Genomic DNA, 19,714 nt, shown 5'->3' with positions numbered 1-19,714 from the left:
TAGTAACCAAGTCCCAACAGCAAAAGCGGTGGGATTCACTGACTCAGCTCACTCCCGACTACGGCAGGTAGCTACAAAGAGAGCATCGACGATAGCGTAGGTTATGCTACAGTTATAACTCATAAATAATGTATATAAACAATCAGAATGACGTCTGTTCGTCCTATTGAAATCCTAGTTAAATCTATTTTTCATGAGTTCCTTGAACAATTTCAACGAAACTAGGTTTATAGCATTATTCTCCCATATTACGGTGTGCGAGATCGGTCTACAACCACGACTACTTCTCAAATAAAACTATTTAAAACTTCTAATTCTATCACTTCACAGTATAAAAATTGAATCAATAAAGATATCGGTTTAAAACACAAAAGTAGTGCCGTTTAGATGTGCCATCCACCTTGTTCAAAAGTTACTTGCAGTAGCTATGTGTTGTTATTTTATTTTCTTGATGTAATAAAATATTCAAATGATTCTTACATGAATTTTAAACACATGCTTATGATTTGAAATATAATTTTTTTCAACATTGTTTTGACTTTTAACATAAAAAGATAAAATTATATGTGTCCGTTCCCTGGTTCTATGCCACTTCCCCACCAATTTTCAGCCGTTCTTGAGTTATAAATAGTGTAACTAACCCGAATTTCCTTGATATACATACATATGTATTTATGTACATAGATTCGAAAATCGACGGTGATTTTGCCGCTAAAAAGATATTCCGTTTTAGTGGTGTCTTATCACGCTCGCTACTCCGGAATGATATCATCAATTGTATGAATTTTACTTAGAAGTTCAATCCCTTGGCAGCGAAATCGCTTCACCGCTCTTTAGAGGTAGTATAATTAAATACAGATGGCTCGAAAAGGTCAGAAGGCATTGGTGCAGGCAAATTTGCTCCCTGCACAAGGCTGTCTGAAAATCACGATATTGGATATATTGGGGTTAGGGGACGGTCTGGATTAACTTCATTTACTTCTGACAATAAACTAAAGCATGCTCGATAAAATATACATCCAATTTTGTAAGGACAACTCGCAGGTTGGTCGATATATTCAGCATAAAGTTAACTAGAATAACGAAAATGATTATGTGTAGTATATGGCGACAGAGGTAGTTCATGGACCGATTTTACTAATTTTTATCACAAAACTACAATAAATAATCGGCCCTATTTCCGCTGTCGTTTTAAAACGAAAAAATAATGGCTATGTAGCATTCCTGTTGGCGTTATCGACATTTATCGAAAATAAATTGGTATTCCCCATATTCAAACCCCTATGATAACGACATAATAACAGTCCTTCCTTGTCGTTGTAGAATAGAATAGAATATGAATATGAGGTTTGCACTGCGACCTAGGGTCTATTGTGCCCTCTCCTCCATCACATGCATTCCCAAAGTCCCAGCACCCTGAAAAACTCCAACAACTTGCTGGGTGCTATTGAGGCAATGTGATCCCTGCTCACATAAATGGAACCGAGGGCCTTGAGCCTGTGTCGCAGAATCGGCAGTTGCCACAAGAAGCCATGCCCTTGTTTGACAGGTGTTTCTTGAGCCTACAGTGCCCAGTCTTGTCGCTGTAATAATTGAGAGCGAGATAGCAACGAGTACGATTATTGGAAGTGAATGTGATAATATGAATATGAATAATAACTGGAAAAAATCTTGCGTATGCCAAAGATTTAAGAAAGGGGAAAAAGCCATTGCATTTCGACATTTTGTAGAGGGATACTTCGAAAAAACTTAATAAACCTCCAAATCGCGACGGAGACGGTTGGCATAAATTAAATTAAATTTGTAAAATTGCATTTTTATATCTATAAAGGTGTTTAATATTTATTTATTCATATATTTAAAGAATGGAAGGACTCACAGGAGAAGAACCCACAGGAGGAGGAGTTATTATTATTATTATTGTCTTAGTAATAATAACTCCTCCTATGGCTCTAGCTGCGGATTTGTTGTGAACCATTCTTTACTTAATTTAAATGTACAATACTTAATTCACAAAATAGTTCAACTACACGACAACAACAGATAAAATAGTATTTTGGGCGTTATCATACTTTCTTAATTTTAATTTAATATTTCGAGGTGTTACGATATACTTCAAGAATACTGTAAAGGATTTCGATAAATCGTCTACCTTGTTACTCACTCTTGAGTTCGATCACTGGATTACTGAATAAAAGTCCCAATTTAGTGGCCACACACTTATCTCTATTTCTAATCCATTACTACTCAATATCTGAATTTACAACTTTTTAATTATATCTCAATTGCACTTTACTCGTCAGCACTCTAATTAGAACTGTGTCTACTGCTCAACCCGGCAAACCCTTATATAATAGATCGCTAACAAAACTTCGCCACTCGAACATTCTGGCGAACTTCGCTGTCTAGTTGATTCTGGCAATTTATCCGCGATTTGATTTTTTTCTATCATCCGTGTTCGTCACAATACGAATTTAGACACGAAACGACGATAACAACGACAACTTGGAAACCAAAACGAGAACGGGAATAGGGCCGAATGTAATAATAAGTTACTTTGCTAAGATATTCTACATATTAACCGATATATACTGTATACCTAAACCGGAAGACTGAAACATTATATTAAGTATGAGTAACGTATGACTATTTGAAATTTCTTATTTTCGGTATTTGGCGGCTTGAAAACGTATGGACCAATTTCAATCATTTTTAGATGAGAGTTGCCACACATTAAATGTCCAAAGTTCAGAGTAGTTGTTTACATGCTCAAATTTACAGAGCGACTCAAAATTAAAGTTATGGGAGTACCCCCAATGTGATACATTGACGCACCTAGACTTACAAAAAGTAAAGGGCGCTCTTATCGCATGTACTCGTCCACCAAAGCTTTAATAGACTTACCGCTAAAATCGCCTTTCTCCCCTATAGGTAAACGTGAAAATAAATTCAACTCCAACACCAACTTTGCGTTCGGCCGTTAGTATGCTGCGTCAAGAGACTGCTCCAACAGCAGCGTCCACGACTACCACTGCAACAACAGTGGTCTCCCCACGGTGCACGTGCAAACGTGCTGGATTATCCTTATGAATTTCATAAATAATGCTACGATTTCGCCCATCTGCAATATCAACTTCCGCACAGTGTCAGATAATAGATTTACTAGTTTTATTAACATATCTTAACTCGTAGTCAAGTTATTGCTTGTACATACAAACGGATAGACAGATATTTGGTAATTAATCAGTTTCGTCATATTGATCATTTTGACTCTTTGAGTATTACAAACAATCGATATTTTAACTACTATTATACTATGTGCAACATGTTGCGAGTAATAGATATGTTCTTGTGGCAGCAGAAAACATTTTCTAAATAATTTTGAAGAATGCTGTCGAACGTATCAAGAAAGCGGGTAGATTTTGTAGCTAAGTGTTATTTCAAAGGTTGTTATATCTGAATTGAGTTATAAAATCAGACTGACTTATTATTTAGATGTATTTACGTACCTCTGAACAGGGTAGATTACATTTGCCAAGAAGTTTGTAAAACCCAGAAGGAAACATCGGATACCCTATAAAATGTAAAGGGGTATTCACACCAGCTTTGTTAATTATTTAGTCGTTATGCGGTAATTTTTTCACTGCATTACCAAGTACCAGCCTGGCGAGCTTGATAATTTTTTCGTTACTTGGTAACATCAAATCAGCTGTTTGTTTTGCGTCTTTGCCTTAAATGTTCATTTGATTCATTGTGAAAAAATACCTTTTCTGCTCGCTACAAAATAATGTAAGACAAATTTTTCAAAAGCAAATATTAAGTAAGTTTTGAAACAAAATATATCACACTACTGAGATAGAGCAAAAAGTATGTTCACAGTTAAGTTTTTTAACGAAGTATCACCTAATGAATTACCAAATTAACATATTCGGTCTGTATACCCCTTATGTATAAATGAGCATGACGAGCTGAGTCGATTTAGACAAATTCGTCTGTTTGTATTTACGCGAAATAATTCCTCAGTTTTTGAGATATAGATCTGAAATTTTGCACACGTCCTTTTCTACCCAAGAAGCCACTGATTTGTCGAGACAACCGATATCGGACCTATATATCATTCAGCTACCATACAAACTGAACGATCAAAATCAAGTTCTTATATGAAAAATTTCTTTACTTGACAAAATATCTTCACGAAAATTGGCATCTCCGAAGAATTTTAGATCAAAATCAAGTCCTTGTATCGGACCATTGCCACGGCCCTAAAACGCTATTAATCGAAAACCTGTACTGTAATTTATATTGTACTGTGAGCACATCTTTAAAAAGTGGGCGTGTTTTCACCCCCTAATAAGTTTAATGAATATATTTTCGAAGTCATTCAAACTATATGCCCCGAATTCAGGGCAAATTCCTTTGACACCTCTTACGACAGTGTGAAAGTGGCGGTAATCGGATGATAAACCTGCCCACTTCCCATATAATGGTTTTGTTAAAACCTGCATAAAGCGCCATAAATTAATCACAAAGTGTGTATCTGTGATAGTACAGGAGCTTTACAGGAGCCGGTGTCAAAATTAAACGATGGGCGTGGCACCGCCCATCACATATCTACGGATCTACATGACCAATTTAACTCAAATTCGCCAAATAACATAATCCTGGCATTCCTATGTTACAATACAAAAATGAAATGAAAAGTCAAATCGAACTACAACCATATAATACAACTTTAAATTCCAACTGATTCTTTCACTTTCCAGTATACAAATCAAGCAACAATGAATATATCGGGATAAGACTCTAGACAAATTGTGCCTTTAAGGTTTGCCATCTGAAATCTAAAAATTGTCAAAATCGTACCATAACTATTCAAGCCAATTCATCGGGTCAATAGTACTCCTATCTCCCATATACCTAGTATAAGTGTTTTAAACCTGTGGTTGGCTTTATAGTGCATATAGCGGTCAATATATAAGATATATAAGCAAAATTAACTGAGCGTATATCCAATATACTATAGTTTAATGCCGAAAATATATAAATTGGGCTCCGAATTACCTCAAATTCCATATACTACATATGTATAGTGATTTTATTATATTTTATTCTAACAAACCTTTTGCTAAATATGTCGGTCAGTGGTTTAGCGCTGAATATGAATCGAATTGGCTAGAGCTTGGTTCAAACCTCATACCCTAATATAATCAATTCCGATCATCTGGTTGACGTTTTGCACATCAACTCAATATATTATATTAAACCGCTTCGGTTGAGTTTATGTTTCATATATCTCATTTAAGGATGATTATTTTGCAAAATTTTTTAAAATAAAGTTTTGCCAACACCTGAAGGTATTTCTGTGCCTTTGATTCTTGGAAGTTGCAAGAGTATGAAATGTTCGGTTACACCCGAACTTCGCCCTCCTTTATTTGTTTTAACTAACTTGTTTTCAAATGTTTAGTATGTTATATTAGTTTAATGAGTTATACCTCTCCGCACTCCGTAGATTGGGTTAATGTTAAATGAAAGTAAAAAAGAAACTTACGTTATAAAAACTATGAAAGAGGCGCACCTTGCCATCACCTAAAGACACCATTGTTATGCCCATGTCGTAAATAGCCCGCAAATGGTCTGCATTACTTGCTTGAAAATCCAAAGCACGTAATCGCTTCCCGGTAGGTACCCGGGGACAGGAACCTGTAATAAAATTGCGCAGTGGCTTCCGAACTTTTTCTGGAAAAAGTTTATTGGACTTGGGACAAGTTCGCATAAAATCCAGAACGTTATGTTCATCAGTTTGCCTAAAGCCTGCAATTTGTATTGCAATTAATATTTATGATGGAAGTTTTAATAATATTATTACTGAAAGTTGTGTTCCCGAGCTGTGCGATAGTTAGTGGTAGCAGATGTGCCTCTGTAGTGAAAACAAATTCGTCGACATTAACTAGTAAATCATGTGGCTCCGAAAATAACAAATACAGATATTTAAATGTTTCCGAGAGTACAAAAGAGTCCATGCGATCTTCATGTTTTCCAGTGCGAACGTCGTTTACAGCAGCATACCCACATGGAACCTTTGCATATTTCTGAAGGGTTTTTAATGCCTTTTTACCCACTTGGAGGTAATGGTGATCACCAGTAGCTCGGAAAAGAAAATATGTTGATTCTATAAACTCGGGCCGAAGGTGGTGTTGTCCCCAGTGAATTTGAAAATCGACAGTGAAAGCTTCTGGTATGAATGTGTGCATTTGCATTACTTGATAAAGCATTTCGTGTGTTTGAACAGCTGGTTTAATGTCTCCAGATAGAACTTGGAGACCAGGCCAAAAAGCAAGTAATGAATCCATGAAGTTGCGTGACTTTGCGTGAGGCCTATGCATGAGTACATCCAAAAGCATTGGCCCTTCGCTAACATATTTCATTACTGCATTGTAATGACGGTTAAAGCGAGCCAAATATTTATCATCACCAAGTAGAACGTAAGATTTAAATAAGTATTCATAGTATGAATCAATACCGGCTCCTACACCTGAATCACGACGTACCCAATCTCCCGAATGAATGTTTAGCACGGTTCCCATTAGATCAGATCCCCTGTGCCGTAGCTTCCAAAGCGCATCCATAGCTTTATGAGCACGTGCTTCAAATACAGGATCACCTGTGTAAAAAATTAGATAATAATATATTATGTTATATTAATGTATATTAAAAAATTACGAAACAGCCGAAAAAGTTGAGAAATTATTCTTGCAATAATAAAAACAAGGTATGGAAAATAAATAATTACGCTATGACCAAACATACATACCAGACAAACGTGATAAAGCCGCGAATTCCAATAAAATAGTTCCCGCGCATGCTGTACATGTTTCACGTGACTTTTTCAACTGCTCATCTTTCATGCCATGACGCAGATTGACTCGAGCATGTGGTATTCCTGTTGATGTGTTAAAAGCTGGGAGTAAGCGATAACCTAAATCACGCGCCATTTCCAACATTTCTCCGCTGTACCATATCATTATACCACGACTTTTTTGGATGTACTCCGTCAAAACATGTGCCGAAAGTAAGCCACCCACCATGCGTATATTTGTTTCAAAAACGGAAACTATTATATCGCTATCGAATTGTACATCTTGAATTACTAACCGAACGGCTCGTTCGAATTCATCGAAATCTTCAAGCAATACCAACGTGTCAATGGAATCAACAAGAGTCATTGAAAAACTAAAAAAAAAATTTTTTTTTATTAAAATCCTTAAGGCCCTTTGGTGAGGGATAAGCTAGGTATAGTCATCGGTGTTATCTAACCGCAGGCTCAGGAAACAACCTGTTACAATGGGATCGACATAGAGGAGGGGCTATTAGATAAATTTGTTTAAACTTATATTGGGTAAGTATTGTATAGTGTGGATATGAAAGCATCGTAGCAGCTCTACGGCTGGAAACTAGCAGGTTTACTGTGTATCTACACTTCAAAAGATACTTCCTGATATAGTCCAGAATGTGGTGTTTTGTCATCATTGTAATATTCTACCTGATTGGTGCTTAGTAACAAAATAGTATTTTGTGTCCTACTGAAGAATGATACTCATGCGATAACTTAGTCATGCCGTAAATTCTGTTAAAAAGTTCCAATACAGCGAGGACAAAATCACAAGAAAAAGTGCCGTTATTTGTATACTCTTGCAACATGTTGCTGCAGAGTATAATAGTTTTGTTCACCTTACGGGGAACACGGACCACTGCCGTGCCACCAAACCGCCATTAAACGAAAACCTATAAAGTGTCATAACTCAGCATTTAAATAAGACATAGAACTGTAATTTGGCCCAGAAGATCACAGTCGCAAGAGACATCGAAGAGGTTTAATGTACAATCTCCTAAACCACTTAAGGGTCAACAGCCAAATTCGCTCAAGACAAATCCCTTAATCATTACTACCGACACTGTAAAAATTGATGAAATAATAGCGTAACTCCCAGTGAGACCAATTATGGGCACCTGTAATAGCTCTCCAGATATTACCATCGCTAGCGGTGTTTTGATAAATAGCATAACTTGGCGACTGATGCAAACTCTCGCATCAGACCATCTGCCCATAATTATCTCGATCGAGAAACCTCCCGACTTTATTCCTGTGGACAACCGCACCTTTGAGAAACTTTAACAAAGCTAAGTGGGTCGGCTTCACAGAATTAACCGAAAGCACCTTCAGCGCACTACCCATTCCTACAGAAGTCATCGCTGGCGAGCGTCAATTCCGCAAGGCGATTGCTACTGCTACTGCTCGCTTCATACCGGCTAGAAAAATTGCGGAACCCTAATTTCCCATCCGAAGCAGATGTATTAGCCAACCGAATAAGGGATCTCAATTTGGAGATTCGGCAAATGGTAAATCAGCATAAGCGGACAAATGGATAGAGCATTTTAAGTCCTGCAACTGCTCCATCAGTGTGAGTAAGCTTTGGACTATTGTCAAGGCCTTGTCTAATCCGAGGAGACATGACGATCGAGTTAAAATTCAATCCGATGGCCATACCTCCTCGGACCCAAAGAAGTGCGCGAGCTATTTTAGCCGGCAATTTACACTGAACCCTTCGATTAACAAGACGAAACGATGTGTTATCCAAGGGCTGCGCAAAATGCCAAAAGACCGCGAGCCACTTACTTTCACCGAAGGGGAGGTTCAGAGTGCGATCAACAAGGCCAAATCGTCCAAATCCATTGGCCCTGAGGGAATAAGCATGCTGATGCTCGACGGGAGTAAGCTGTCTCACCAAGTCCTGAACCTGCCGCTGACCACTCTTCATATACCCGATGTGTGGAGTCGGAAGAGTGGTCCCACTACTGAAACCTGGGAAACCTCCTTTCCCCAGCAGTGAAGACGCTTGAGACCTTGCTACTCCCGACATTCACTCACCAGACTGGCAGACCATCAGCATGGCTTCCGGAAAGTGCATAGCACCACCATAGCACTTAGCGTCATAAACGCTCAGATAGTTCATGGCCTAAACCAAAAGCCACCCTGCGAGAGGACGATCCTCGTAGCGTTGGATTTGTCAAAAACTTTTGACACAGTCAACCACACAATGCTACTTGAGGACATCGAACAATCCATGCTCTCTCCAGGGTTGTGAAGGTGGACTATGAATTACCTGTGCGGTCGGCGTTCATCCGTACTGTTTCGAGGTCAAAACTCCAAACTGCGAAGAAATAAACTGGGGGTTAAGCAGGGTGGTGTCCTCTCCCCGCTTCTGTTTAACTTCTACATCTCGAAATTCCTCCAAACCACCAGAGGGAATTTCTTTGACCTCGTACGCTGATAAATGCACGATATTGACCTCGGGCAATGGAATCGATGGCATGTGCTCGAAAGTAAACGGCTATCTCTCCGACCTTTCTCGCTTCTCCTCTGCAAGCAGCCTAACACTCTCCTCCACTAAATCCACAGCGACCATTTTCACAAACTGGACAAAGGAGTACAGACTGGATCTAAACATTACAGTCGATGGCATTAAAACTCCGACGGTCAATAACCCTAAATTTTAGGTGTTACATTTGACATCCTGTGCTCCTTCATTCCTCACACGGCCGCGATAACTGTCAAAATACAGAGCCGCAACAAAATTCTCAAATCGCTTGTCGGCAGCTCTTCAGGAAAAGACAAAGAAACGTTGCTCGCAACTTATAAGGCTGCACCAATATGGTCGCCTGGATGTAGTGCAACGCAGACAAAGAAGCTCCAGATAGGTCAAAACACTGCACTCCGGACTATCGCGGGATGCCTCTTGATGCCCCCAATCGAACACCTACATAGTGAGGCCTGTATGCTTCCGGTTAAGGAGCTTAACGAGCTCCTCTCCAAGCAGACTTCGGACGCAAGGAACTTTACACATGCACTGACTGCCATTCATAGTAGAGTCATCAACACCTTCACCGACTCCCTGTTGTTGTTGTAGCGGCAGAATTCTGCCGAGTTGACAGTCGTTCCGGTTACGTGGACCCGACTGTCGTGGGAACCGACTCCCTCTCAGTGAATGGCGGACTTGGGAGTCAAACCACCACCCATCGGGAATCTAGAGTGACCCTTGCGCAACTTCGTTCTGAATACTGTAGCAGGTTAAACTCGTACTTATCCAGAATCGACCCCGACATACTAAATATATGTCCTACATGCAATGAGTCTCCGCATGACACCAACCACCTCTTTGCATGCCCAACGAACCCCCCTATTTCCCTATGGTCCAACCCCGTCGAACAGCTCGTTTGCTAAGCTTCCCGTTAGAAGACCTCGACGACAACTAAACTGAAACTTATCACCCAAGCGGTGATTAGATAACTGTTACAATAACAACAACAAAAACTATAATATAAATACGCCAGAGACATTAAATTTTACTTCCGAGATGGTACGAGAGCACTTTATACTAGCCAGGGTCAAAATTAGGGGATAGGCGGGCACCGCCCACATTTAAGTGAAAACCCATATCTCGGAACATGCTCGACCGATTTAAACCAAATTCGGTAGGTAGCATTATTCTAACATTCTTCACAGTGTGAAAGTTGACGCTATCAGACTACAACCACGCCTACTACTCATATAACACAATTTTAAAATTTATTTGATGTATCGGGATAAAGCTTTGCACGAATACTGACTTTAAAGTGAGCCAGCTTATGACCAAATATTATCCAAATCGAACCGAAACTGCTCAAGCCCATAGGTACCGAATATATGGACCCCAATTTCTATTGCGAACTAATTATCGAGAATATCGGTCAATCTGTGAGATATATTATAGAAACGCAGAGAAAATCTTTATCTGATATTGATATCCGTGTGTCAAAAATGGGTTCAGTCGGATCAATAACTCCCTTAGTCCCCATATACATACCTAAAAGAAACATTTTCGAACTTCCAGCGGACTTTATTATACCGCAAATATCGGTCCATATGTGAGTTATTTAATGAAATTAAAAGAGCGTGTTTTTTTTATAACAATGAATCTTTGTGCATAAAATGGTGTGAAAACTTGCCCTAGTAGCCATATAACTAATATCAGGATTTTAAAAGATTCGATTGACTTGATCCCGATTATATTGGTGATAATATGTGAGGTACCCTAATGAAACTCAGAGATCATCTTATTTTACCGCATATATATGTCAATATGTAAGATATCTTACCAAAAATAACTCAACAGATAATGTTGGACATACTATAGTTTAATGCTGAAAATATGTGATAGTCTAGGAATTACGTCAACACTCATATACCACATATTACGATTTTCGTTAATCTAACAAAACCTAAGCTGAATATGTCGGTCAGTGTATGAGTTATATATTTATAAAATTCTTTAATTGAAGAAATTTTCCCGGATTTGATCTTCATTCCATACTTGTTTATTAAATTTTATATGCAGTGTCTACTCATATATAATAATCAGTTCAGCGCTTGCTTTCGTTATTAACAAGGGAGCCAAAGGAAATCGTATTGCGGTGATGGATTTACATAAGTGTTAAATAGACACAAGTGAAATTTACGAGCTTCTCAAAAAACTTAATATTTCAAGAATATTTGTTTAGAAGTGGTCGACCTAGCGTAGTTTAAATCATTTCAGCCATAAAACCTGTTCGCAAGAGCATTCGCAGAAAATAGATAATTATGTCCCAAGGAAATGGTTATATCGACCAAATTTTCACTTCTGATAAGGCGTGTGAAGCAAATTACGCTAATTTAACCAAGAAAATATCCTATTTTCCGATGAAAAAATGTTGAGCAGCTGTGGTTTCGTCTCCTGTAAAGTCGTTACACCTCTCCACACCTGTGAAAAAAGAGGTTAAAACTAGGACAAAAGTTTACCAGTAGGATATTTAAAAAGGCGTGGTAAAGCACTTACGCAATTCACTCTTCGTTGGAGGACATTGGATCTTCCAGCAACATTCTGCTCCAGCACACAAGGCAAAAAACACACAGCAGTGCCTTAAAAGCAATATTTTTGGATTTTAGATTTGAATCCATTGGACTACAGTTTGTAGTCAGAGTTAGAGAACATGGCCTCTCGAATACTCCACAGAGATTTGGAGTTCTCAAAAGATCTTTGGTTGGAGCACTGCGGGTGCTGCTATTTATCAAGGCCGAACCGTTTGAGGGCTTATGTAAAAGTAAACAGTGACCGTTTCAAATCAAATTTCCTATGGTCTATCGTGCCCTCTCCTGTTATCTGAACACTTCATCTAACCCAGTTGAATTGAAGAGGCTTAGTAAATCCGCTGGGTTATTGGATGTGATGTGTTCTTTTACCGGATTTATTTTCCCGATAGCAGTACGGACATAAATCTGTCGAACAGTATCCCAATTTCTGCAGAGGACACCTTAATCTGCAGTGAGCTTATCAAATTCAGCTCCCTGGGAAGAACAATTTTTGCATAAATATTTTTGTATGTAACTATCCTAGAAAAAATTTCGGCCATCCGCCGGAGTTCATCTTGTAATGTGTAGGGGAACAGAGAACGACTCCGGTCCTATTGGCTTGGTTGCCGCAGTTTCTTTCGTTAAAATATCGGCAATAGAATTTTAAATACTTGGACGTATGTACATAAGTATGTCGAACATTTTGGGATATTTAGACTAAAAAGTTTCGTGTAATATCTATTTATTATGACACATATATGATCAATTTTTATTAAAAATTAATAATAGTGCCAATGCAATTGTTTAGTTAGTAATTGTGCAAGTGATTACAGTATCTTACTACATAAAAACACCGTTTATCGTTTATATTTTGCCATCGGATATGAAAAACTATTACCATTAACAATGTTTTAACCGAGTTATTAGAAAAATGTATTCGATTAAGCGATCTATTTCCATTTGAAATTTTTTTATTAGATACATAGTACAACTTACTTTCCCAAAATGTCATCCATGTCGCCTCGGGAAGGCGTAACACCTCGATATCTACCTTTGCAGGAAAGTGGCATTAATTCATCGGCAGGATAGGCATTGTCCATATATGCCCGATATGCATGATAAAACATGTCCCTTGCTTCATACCTTGTATTATTGTATTAATTGTAAGACAAATTTGATTTTTATAAAATTTTTCACTTACCTCAATTCGTCGCGTTCCTTCCGGGACATATTTTGAGTTGGTATACTTTCACTTAAGGTCAAAGCAACAAAGCTGATCAAGGCTAATATACTAAGCACAACCACATTGTGATTTGAAAATATTGAAATGTTTTTTGTATTCATGTTGGATTGTGATACTACGACTTGTTTTAATAAGAGCTATTTAATCAAAATCTTCTGTTTAAGAAAAAAAAAAGTTCATATTAACTGTCGACAAACAAGTAGTTTTACATACATACATATACCAGTGTTCTTTTCCATTCAGTCTTAATACGAATTATTTTTGGTTACATTAAGACTGACGGTTTGCAAAAACACTTTGAACGTTCATATTGAATAAATTAAGTGTATAAAGATTTTTTAAAATTGTTTTTCTTGCAATTAGTAACCACGTCACAACGTTATAAAATTGTTTGAATGCTATTTTTAAAATTATATGCTAACAGCCTTACATGTTTTAAATATTGTGGTTTTGATCTGCCCAAATGAATTTATCAACTTACTATAACATGCATTTTAAAACATATGGAAAATAAATTTTTATAACATCAAGAACGTCCGCCATAGGTTGAAATAACGTTGCTACTCAATAATAAAGATATTAATTTTTCCGTAAAATTTTTGGAAACTTTATATCGAAAGTTTTATATGTAATCTTAGCGCGAACATTTATATTCAATAACTCTGCTACATCACAACTTTTATTTACTTCCCACTTTTTGTTATAGCTGGCAAATAATTTGTTATAAGCGGTTAGCACAGCTGTCAATTAACTTTGTGTTGCCATTTCAATATTTTTTTTATCTTAGATTGGCTTGCTAAATTAGACAGTGTGACCATCGATAACTTTTATCTCTGTGTTGAGTTGGGATAAAAAAATTAACTACGGTGCCTCTGTGTTGAGTTGGCTGAAATATTTTTTATGGTGGCTGTATACCAAACGGTAAAATTTATATCTGTGTAAAACAAATTTCGCATTTTGCTGTGACAAATGGAAAGTACAATTTTGACGGTTGAGGTTAAAAACAAACGCAATTATGTTTGAATTTTTGTCTTGTTAAATAAATCATTAAATACATTCGTCATATAAATACAAATTTACAAAAAAAAAATTATATTAATGAAACTAGAAAATTGCATTCATATGTGGGGTTATTACTAATAGAGCCCCCGGGAGAAAAAATTAGGCACAGGGGTAAAAAGATAAGGGCTACCTCCCTTCAGGAATGTTTCCAATATTTTATACATTTTATTAATCATTTTCCCACTTACTACTTCAATGTTTTTGAAGTCAAATACGACCTAGTGCTTTATGCTCTCATCACATCTGTATTCAATTTGCGTTCTTGTTTATGTTGCGTGGAACAAATTTGTTTTGTACGACTTTGAAAATCAATAATGTTCAGTTTATGCATAGAATTTCAGTCAAAAATATTTTTTCAGATTATACTAGAATATAGGCATAGCAAGGCTTGACAGTTAGTAAGAAGACAGAAACATTTCATTCATTTCGAGCTTTGGCAAAGCGAATGCGTCGATAATAGTCTGGAAATCAAATTTCTTGGTTGATTCTGACTCTAGCCACAATGTAGCTAGCCCTGAAATCTTGCCCTGGTTAGCATGATCGATGAAAATCTTTTATCCTTTCTAGATCACTAAACGAACGTTCACCACTTGAAACAGAAACGAGTAAAGTGCAAAATATTCTCAAAGCGATGCAAATATTTGTGAAAAGTCTTCCATATTTTTAGAGCTTTGATGGCAGTCAATAAGTTGTATGGAGTAAAACGAGTTTCAAAATTTGCATCGTAGACGTGTCTGTGGTGAATAGTTTCATTGGACAACTTATCAGATACATTAACGGAATACTTTCTTGCAAAATTTTTTGCAGTTGCGTTAAGTTCATCTTCTTTTATATCATGGAACTGCCATATAAATGAGAACGATTCGCCTATGTCACTTACCGCCATGAATATTCTCTTCAATCCACAGATAACGCTGTCAAGTATGACGTAGAAAGCATGGATAAAATGAACCGACACTCTTTGATTCGAGAGAGCGCTGTCAAAGTCCACATTTTTTATAACAATTGACAGTGGTGCTATTAAGGAAAGAAATAAGTTTTGAGATTTTTTAATGTATTTCTTGGATATTTTTCGTTTTCCATTTTCCAGAAAAATATACATAATTAAAATTAGTTTAACAAGCTATATATCCTATATAACGTCTAAATATATGTACGTGTATACTTTAATCACAAAAGTTTTTCAAAATTTACTTTTAAAACTAAATTTAACCTTATTTCTTTTTTATATACTTTATAAGCAAGACAATAATCTGCGAGAAAATACCCGCTCTTTCTTAAAAACAAAACTATATTAAAACTCTTTAAATAAAGATTACAAATATACGTAAAAGTCAACAAAAAATCTGATCTCACAAATTACCCACTGATTTCGCCATTTATTTCTGCGGGATTCTTAGTGGTAGTTCATTGTTTTGGTTGTCATCTGTTTAGTAGCTCATGAACTCGTGGTTTTTCTTGGCAGCACTGAAAGTTCATGAGCTCTCTCAAAAGGCAAAGAGAGGAGTTTCGGATCATTTGATCTATGCTGAAAAGGCCAGGCCGTCAGCTAAAAAACTAAATACAAAGGGTGTAACGTCCACAAAAAAAAAACACAAATCGTTTGCTGATGTGGCCCGAAACCGTATTATCATTGGTGTGCTGGATGAGGGAGATCTCGAAGGAAGAATCCCCAGATCCCAATGGAAATGGGTGTAAGCTGCGCTAACAAACGTACGCTGGAGGTGCTACTAAGCAATCCGGCTCCGCCACCGTCATGCACAGATGCCTGCTGGTACCAGGGCCACATCAAAATGATTTCTTGCGACGACGAAATCGGTCCACTCTATAAAGCTGCTATAGCCAAGGTAGGGGAGGTATATCCCGGAGCTAAGTTAGTAGCGGTAGATAAGAAAGAAATCCCGTCCAGACTAAGGGCAAGGGTCTGAATCAAGGCTACACCATCACAGCATGACCATATAATGCAGCTCATAAGAGCCTTTAATCCGAGTCTGCCTACATAGGGGTGGAAATTCGTTAAGGCCTTCGAGGACCCCGCAGCAGAATCTAGCATCGAACTGCTGGCGAAAAGTGGCAGGGAGATCAACTACTGATTCACGATGTCGATGCTGCGTACCACCTAGCATCGGAAAACGAGATGGGCGAAGTCGAGGAAGATATTATGGAGTCCTCGAGTGATATGGAAAGTTTAGAGCAAGATGAGTGTTCTTCGGAGTCTGAGCGTGCAGACAGGCTCTTAAGCCTTTATACTGAGAAAGAAAAAGCTCTTAAGTGACTCTCGCCATATAGCAACCATACAGCAGTAAACTGGAAAGCGGGCGCAAGTAGTTGCCGCCTGATGTTAGGCTATATACCATACTATGAGAAGCAAGTACCAACTCAGCTGATAAAAGAGTTTTTACGGGACAACGAGGCATCCAAGTGCATAACTTCACTCTAACGCAGGGGTGGCACAGACGTCAATGCCAGAGGTGAGTGCTCTATAACTACTTACTACGCACTAAGCTTCTGTTGTGTAGCAATGGTAGTATGCCAACATTTATCACAAGAAACCGAAAAGAAAAACTAGATATCACACTTATGTCAGAAGAACTGTTAAATAGTATGACCTAATGGAAAGTTCTTGAAGAACACTCCTTTTCGGATCACCGATATATTGAATGTATTATTGAAGAAAGAGCGGATAGAGTCAACAATTTCAGGAATGATAGAAAAACGCACTGGCGGGCGCACATGCAAGAGCTCAAAAAACGTATCCCTATTATTCCGCCATTTCAGACCAAGAACAAGGAATACCTCGACATCCTCGTTAAACGACTCACGGAATCTTGTCAGCAAACATTAGAGGTAGCTTGTCCAATAACACGTAGTAGGGGTAGAGTTAGGCCCCTATGGCCCCTTAAAAATTACAGAAAGACTGCAGAAAGCAGTTTAGTTTAGCTAAACTATCTCTAGGCGAGAAAGGTTGGGATAGTTATTACAATCTCCTAAGGTCATACCAAAAAGAGGTTAGAAAAACAAAAAGAAATTATTTGAACTCATTTGCAATGATATCGAGAATACGGCGGAAGCGTCTTGACTTAGGAAAATAATGGCACAATTGTTGAATAGCATTGGATACCTTCAGAAGCCAGACTACAGCTAGACGGTATCCAGTGAAGAGTCTTTACGCCTACTAATAGATACCCACTTCCCAGGCAGCTCTCAAAGCCATACAGTGGAGTAGGGATAGATTCCACGCCTATAGATATAACGTCATAAAGCAATGTATACTAGGCGATAAAAAGCTTCAAGCCCGTCAAAACGCCAGGACCAGACGGTTAATTTCCGGCTCAATTACAGCAGTCGCAGAACTATATAATAGGTTATCTAGTTACCATTCTTAAAGGGACGCTACAATTAAACTATATTCATTCGCTCTGGAGGAAAGTCAATGTATGTCAATGTACAGAAACAGCACTAAGCTCAGTGGTGGCAGATATTGAAAAATATCTGAGGGATAAATAATACACTCTAATTGTCTTCTTAGATATCTGGATATGGACATCTCTTAACCTCTAAAATTAATTGAACGGATGCTCACAAGCAGGTCAATTATTTATACGCTGGGAGCTTCAACGATATACAGAGTCCAAAGAGGTACACCTTAAGGAGGCGTGTTTTCTCCACTTCTCTGGATTCTAAGAATGAATAAATTGTTGTTGGATCAAGAAAAGAAGGGGGTACATGTTGTGGCCTACGCTGACGATGTGGCGGTTTTGGTTAGAGGTAAATTCCCGAACACTCTCGTCAACCTTATGCGAACAATTATAAATGATATAGATCGTTGGGCCGTATCTTGCGGACTAAACTTAAATGCTAGTAAGAGGCAGCTTGTATTGTTCACTAGGAAATACAGTACTCCAGAAATTATGGCGCCAGTATTAAATGGTACCAGACTAACAATTGGAGACAAGGCAAGCTACTTAGGACTTATCTTATACCGGAAGCTGTCAAGGAATAAAACTTACACTCTATACAATAATGGAAAAGAAACACGTGAGGCGTATAGAATGCTTACAAAGAGCAGCCAGTATATGCATCATTGGAGCTCTTAGAACAACGCCACCCCTTAGTAAGTTTCCGTTTTTACTCACTACCACAGATTTTCGAAATCTAATAGAATTTAAACTAAATTCTGTCCCCAATATTGTTTTCCCTTCCAGAGAAGAGTGAGAAATGGGCGAGGTGGACTTTTCAGCAAAATTAAATACCAAAATGCCTTCCGTTTACCAGACCACTGCAGTGTCTTCCAAGCCTAGGTCACAGCAATCAAAGAAAGCCTTGTTGTTCTGACAAGAAGTGTGCTCACAACAAGGAGTATATTTATATATACGGAAAGCCAAGCGGCTTTGAAATCACTGAAGTACCAAATGTTTCGTCAGAGATAGAAAAGAATTAGTTACACGATGGAATGGGTTCTTGGTCATAGTGATATCCCTGGTATCTGCGAAGCAGATGAACTAGCCAGAGCAGGCACCACCTTACAATTTGTCTCCGAAAAAGAGGAAATTTGGCCACTGTAAACATTTAATCGACGAACATGTTATAAATTTAGCTAAGTCTCGGTGAAGTTAATCCCTGACTTGCTCAACAAGCAGGTAAACGTGGCATGAATGGAACATGGGCCGCACATGCCGGCTATTAAAATTCAAAAGGAATAACATAAGAACTCTAGTAGGACTGCTAACAGGTCACTGTCTAATTGGTAGACATGCTAGCAGAATAGATGCACCATACAATGACTATTGTAGAAGCTGTCAGGAGGTAGAAGAAGAGGAGACTGTGAGACATCTTTTATGCAAATATAGGACCCTATCAAGAAAAAAATGTAACTATCGGTCGAGGGTTTTTAGACGACGTAAAACTATTTGTACTGAAGAATTTCATTAGATGCACGGGTTGGTTTAAAGAGTAGAAAGTAGAGACAATAAAGTGAGGGAACATTAGTCTCGGTCCTATCACAATGGGCCTTCTATAGTTCTAGGTTCGTCGTCAGACAGCTAATCTACCTACCTAACTATTCACTTATTTAAATAAAGCTAACTCCTGCATTTTCATTATATCTTTATTATTGAAATTAACTTTCTACATGATTCCCTTCATATAGAATACGTATGTATTAATACCATTAAATGAAATTTTACCCAACTCTTAAGTTAGGTAAAATTCTGACGCTTGTATTCTCCATGAAAAATGTAAAAATTTCACTTTGATTAGTCTGTTTAACACGCAGCTGGTGTAAACAAATTTTACATATTGCTGCGCCTATGGAAACTAATACCGGAATTCAGTACTTTGATACAGTCACAAGTCTCTAACAGCGCTATTCACATGCCCCCACAATAGTCAACCCCTCCCTATTGTGAGGTTTACCTTATTCTGGCGTAAATTTAAAAGCTCAAATGCTTAAAATTTCTTCACAAATTAGTGACGTCTGAAAACAA

General features: G+C 37.9%; 1 protein-coding gene across 5 annotated transcripts in view; it reads right to left on the bottom strand.

Annotated features, from left to right (window-relative positions):
• Window positions 1–13,923, bottom strand: part of Edem2 (ER degradation enhancer, mannosidase alpha-like 2) — a 40,153-nt gene extending 26,230 nt beyond the window's left edge. The window contains exons 1-6 of one of the 5 annotated variants that reach the window (XM_036372759.2): window positions 13,384–13,923; window positions 13,125–13,321; window positions 12,920–13,066; window positions 6,812–7,230; window positions 5,867–6,661; window positions 5,576–5,811 (exon numbers count right to left, since the gene is read on the bottom strand). In XM_036372759.2, coding sequence (XP_036228652.2) covers window positions 5,576–5,811; window positions 5,867–6,661; window positions 6,812–7,230; window positions 12,920–13,066; window positions 13,125–13,267 — 1,740 coding nt within the window. In that variant the 5' untranslated portion in view covers window positions 13,268–13,321; window positions 13,384–13,923. Of the gene's footprint in view, window positions 1–5,548; window positions 5,812–5,866; window positions 6,662–6,811; window positions 7,231–12,919; window positions 13,067–13,124; window positions 13,322–13,379 lie in introns of all 5 variants that reach the window. The other 4 variants (XM_014241208.3, XM_014241209.3, XM_036372756.2 and 1 more) reach the window with 4 other exon arrangements.
• Between the last annotated feature and the right edge of the window lie 5,791 nt (window positions 13,924–19,714).

This window comes from Bactrocera oleae, chromosome 3, assembly GCF_042242935.1.
Source record: "Bactrocera oleae isolate idBacOlea1 chromosome 3, idBacOlea1, whole genome shotgun sequence".
In the NCBI taxonomy this organism is placed as follows: Eukaryota; Metazoa; Arthropoda; class Insecta; order Diptera; family Tephritidae; genus Bactrocera; species Bactrocera oleae.
The sequence above is the reverse complement of the archived record's forward strand: the minus strand, read 5'-3'. Positions and strand labels throughout refer to the sequence as shown.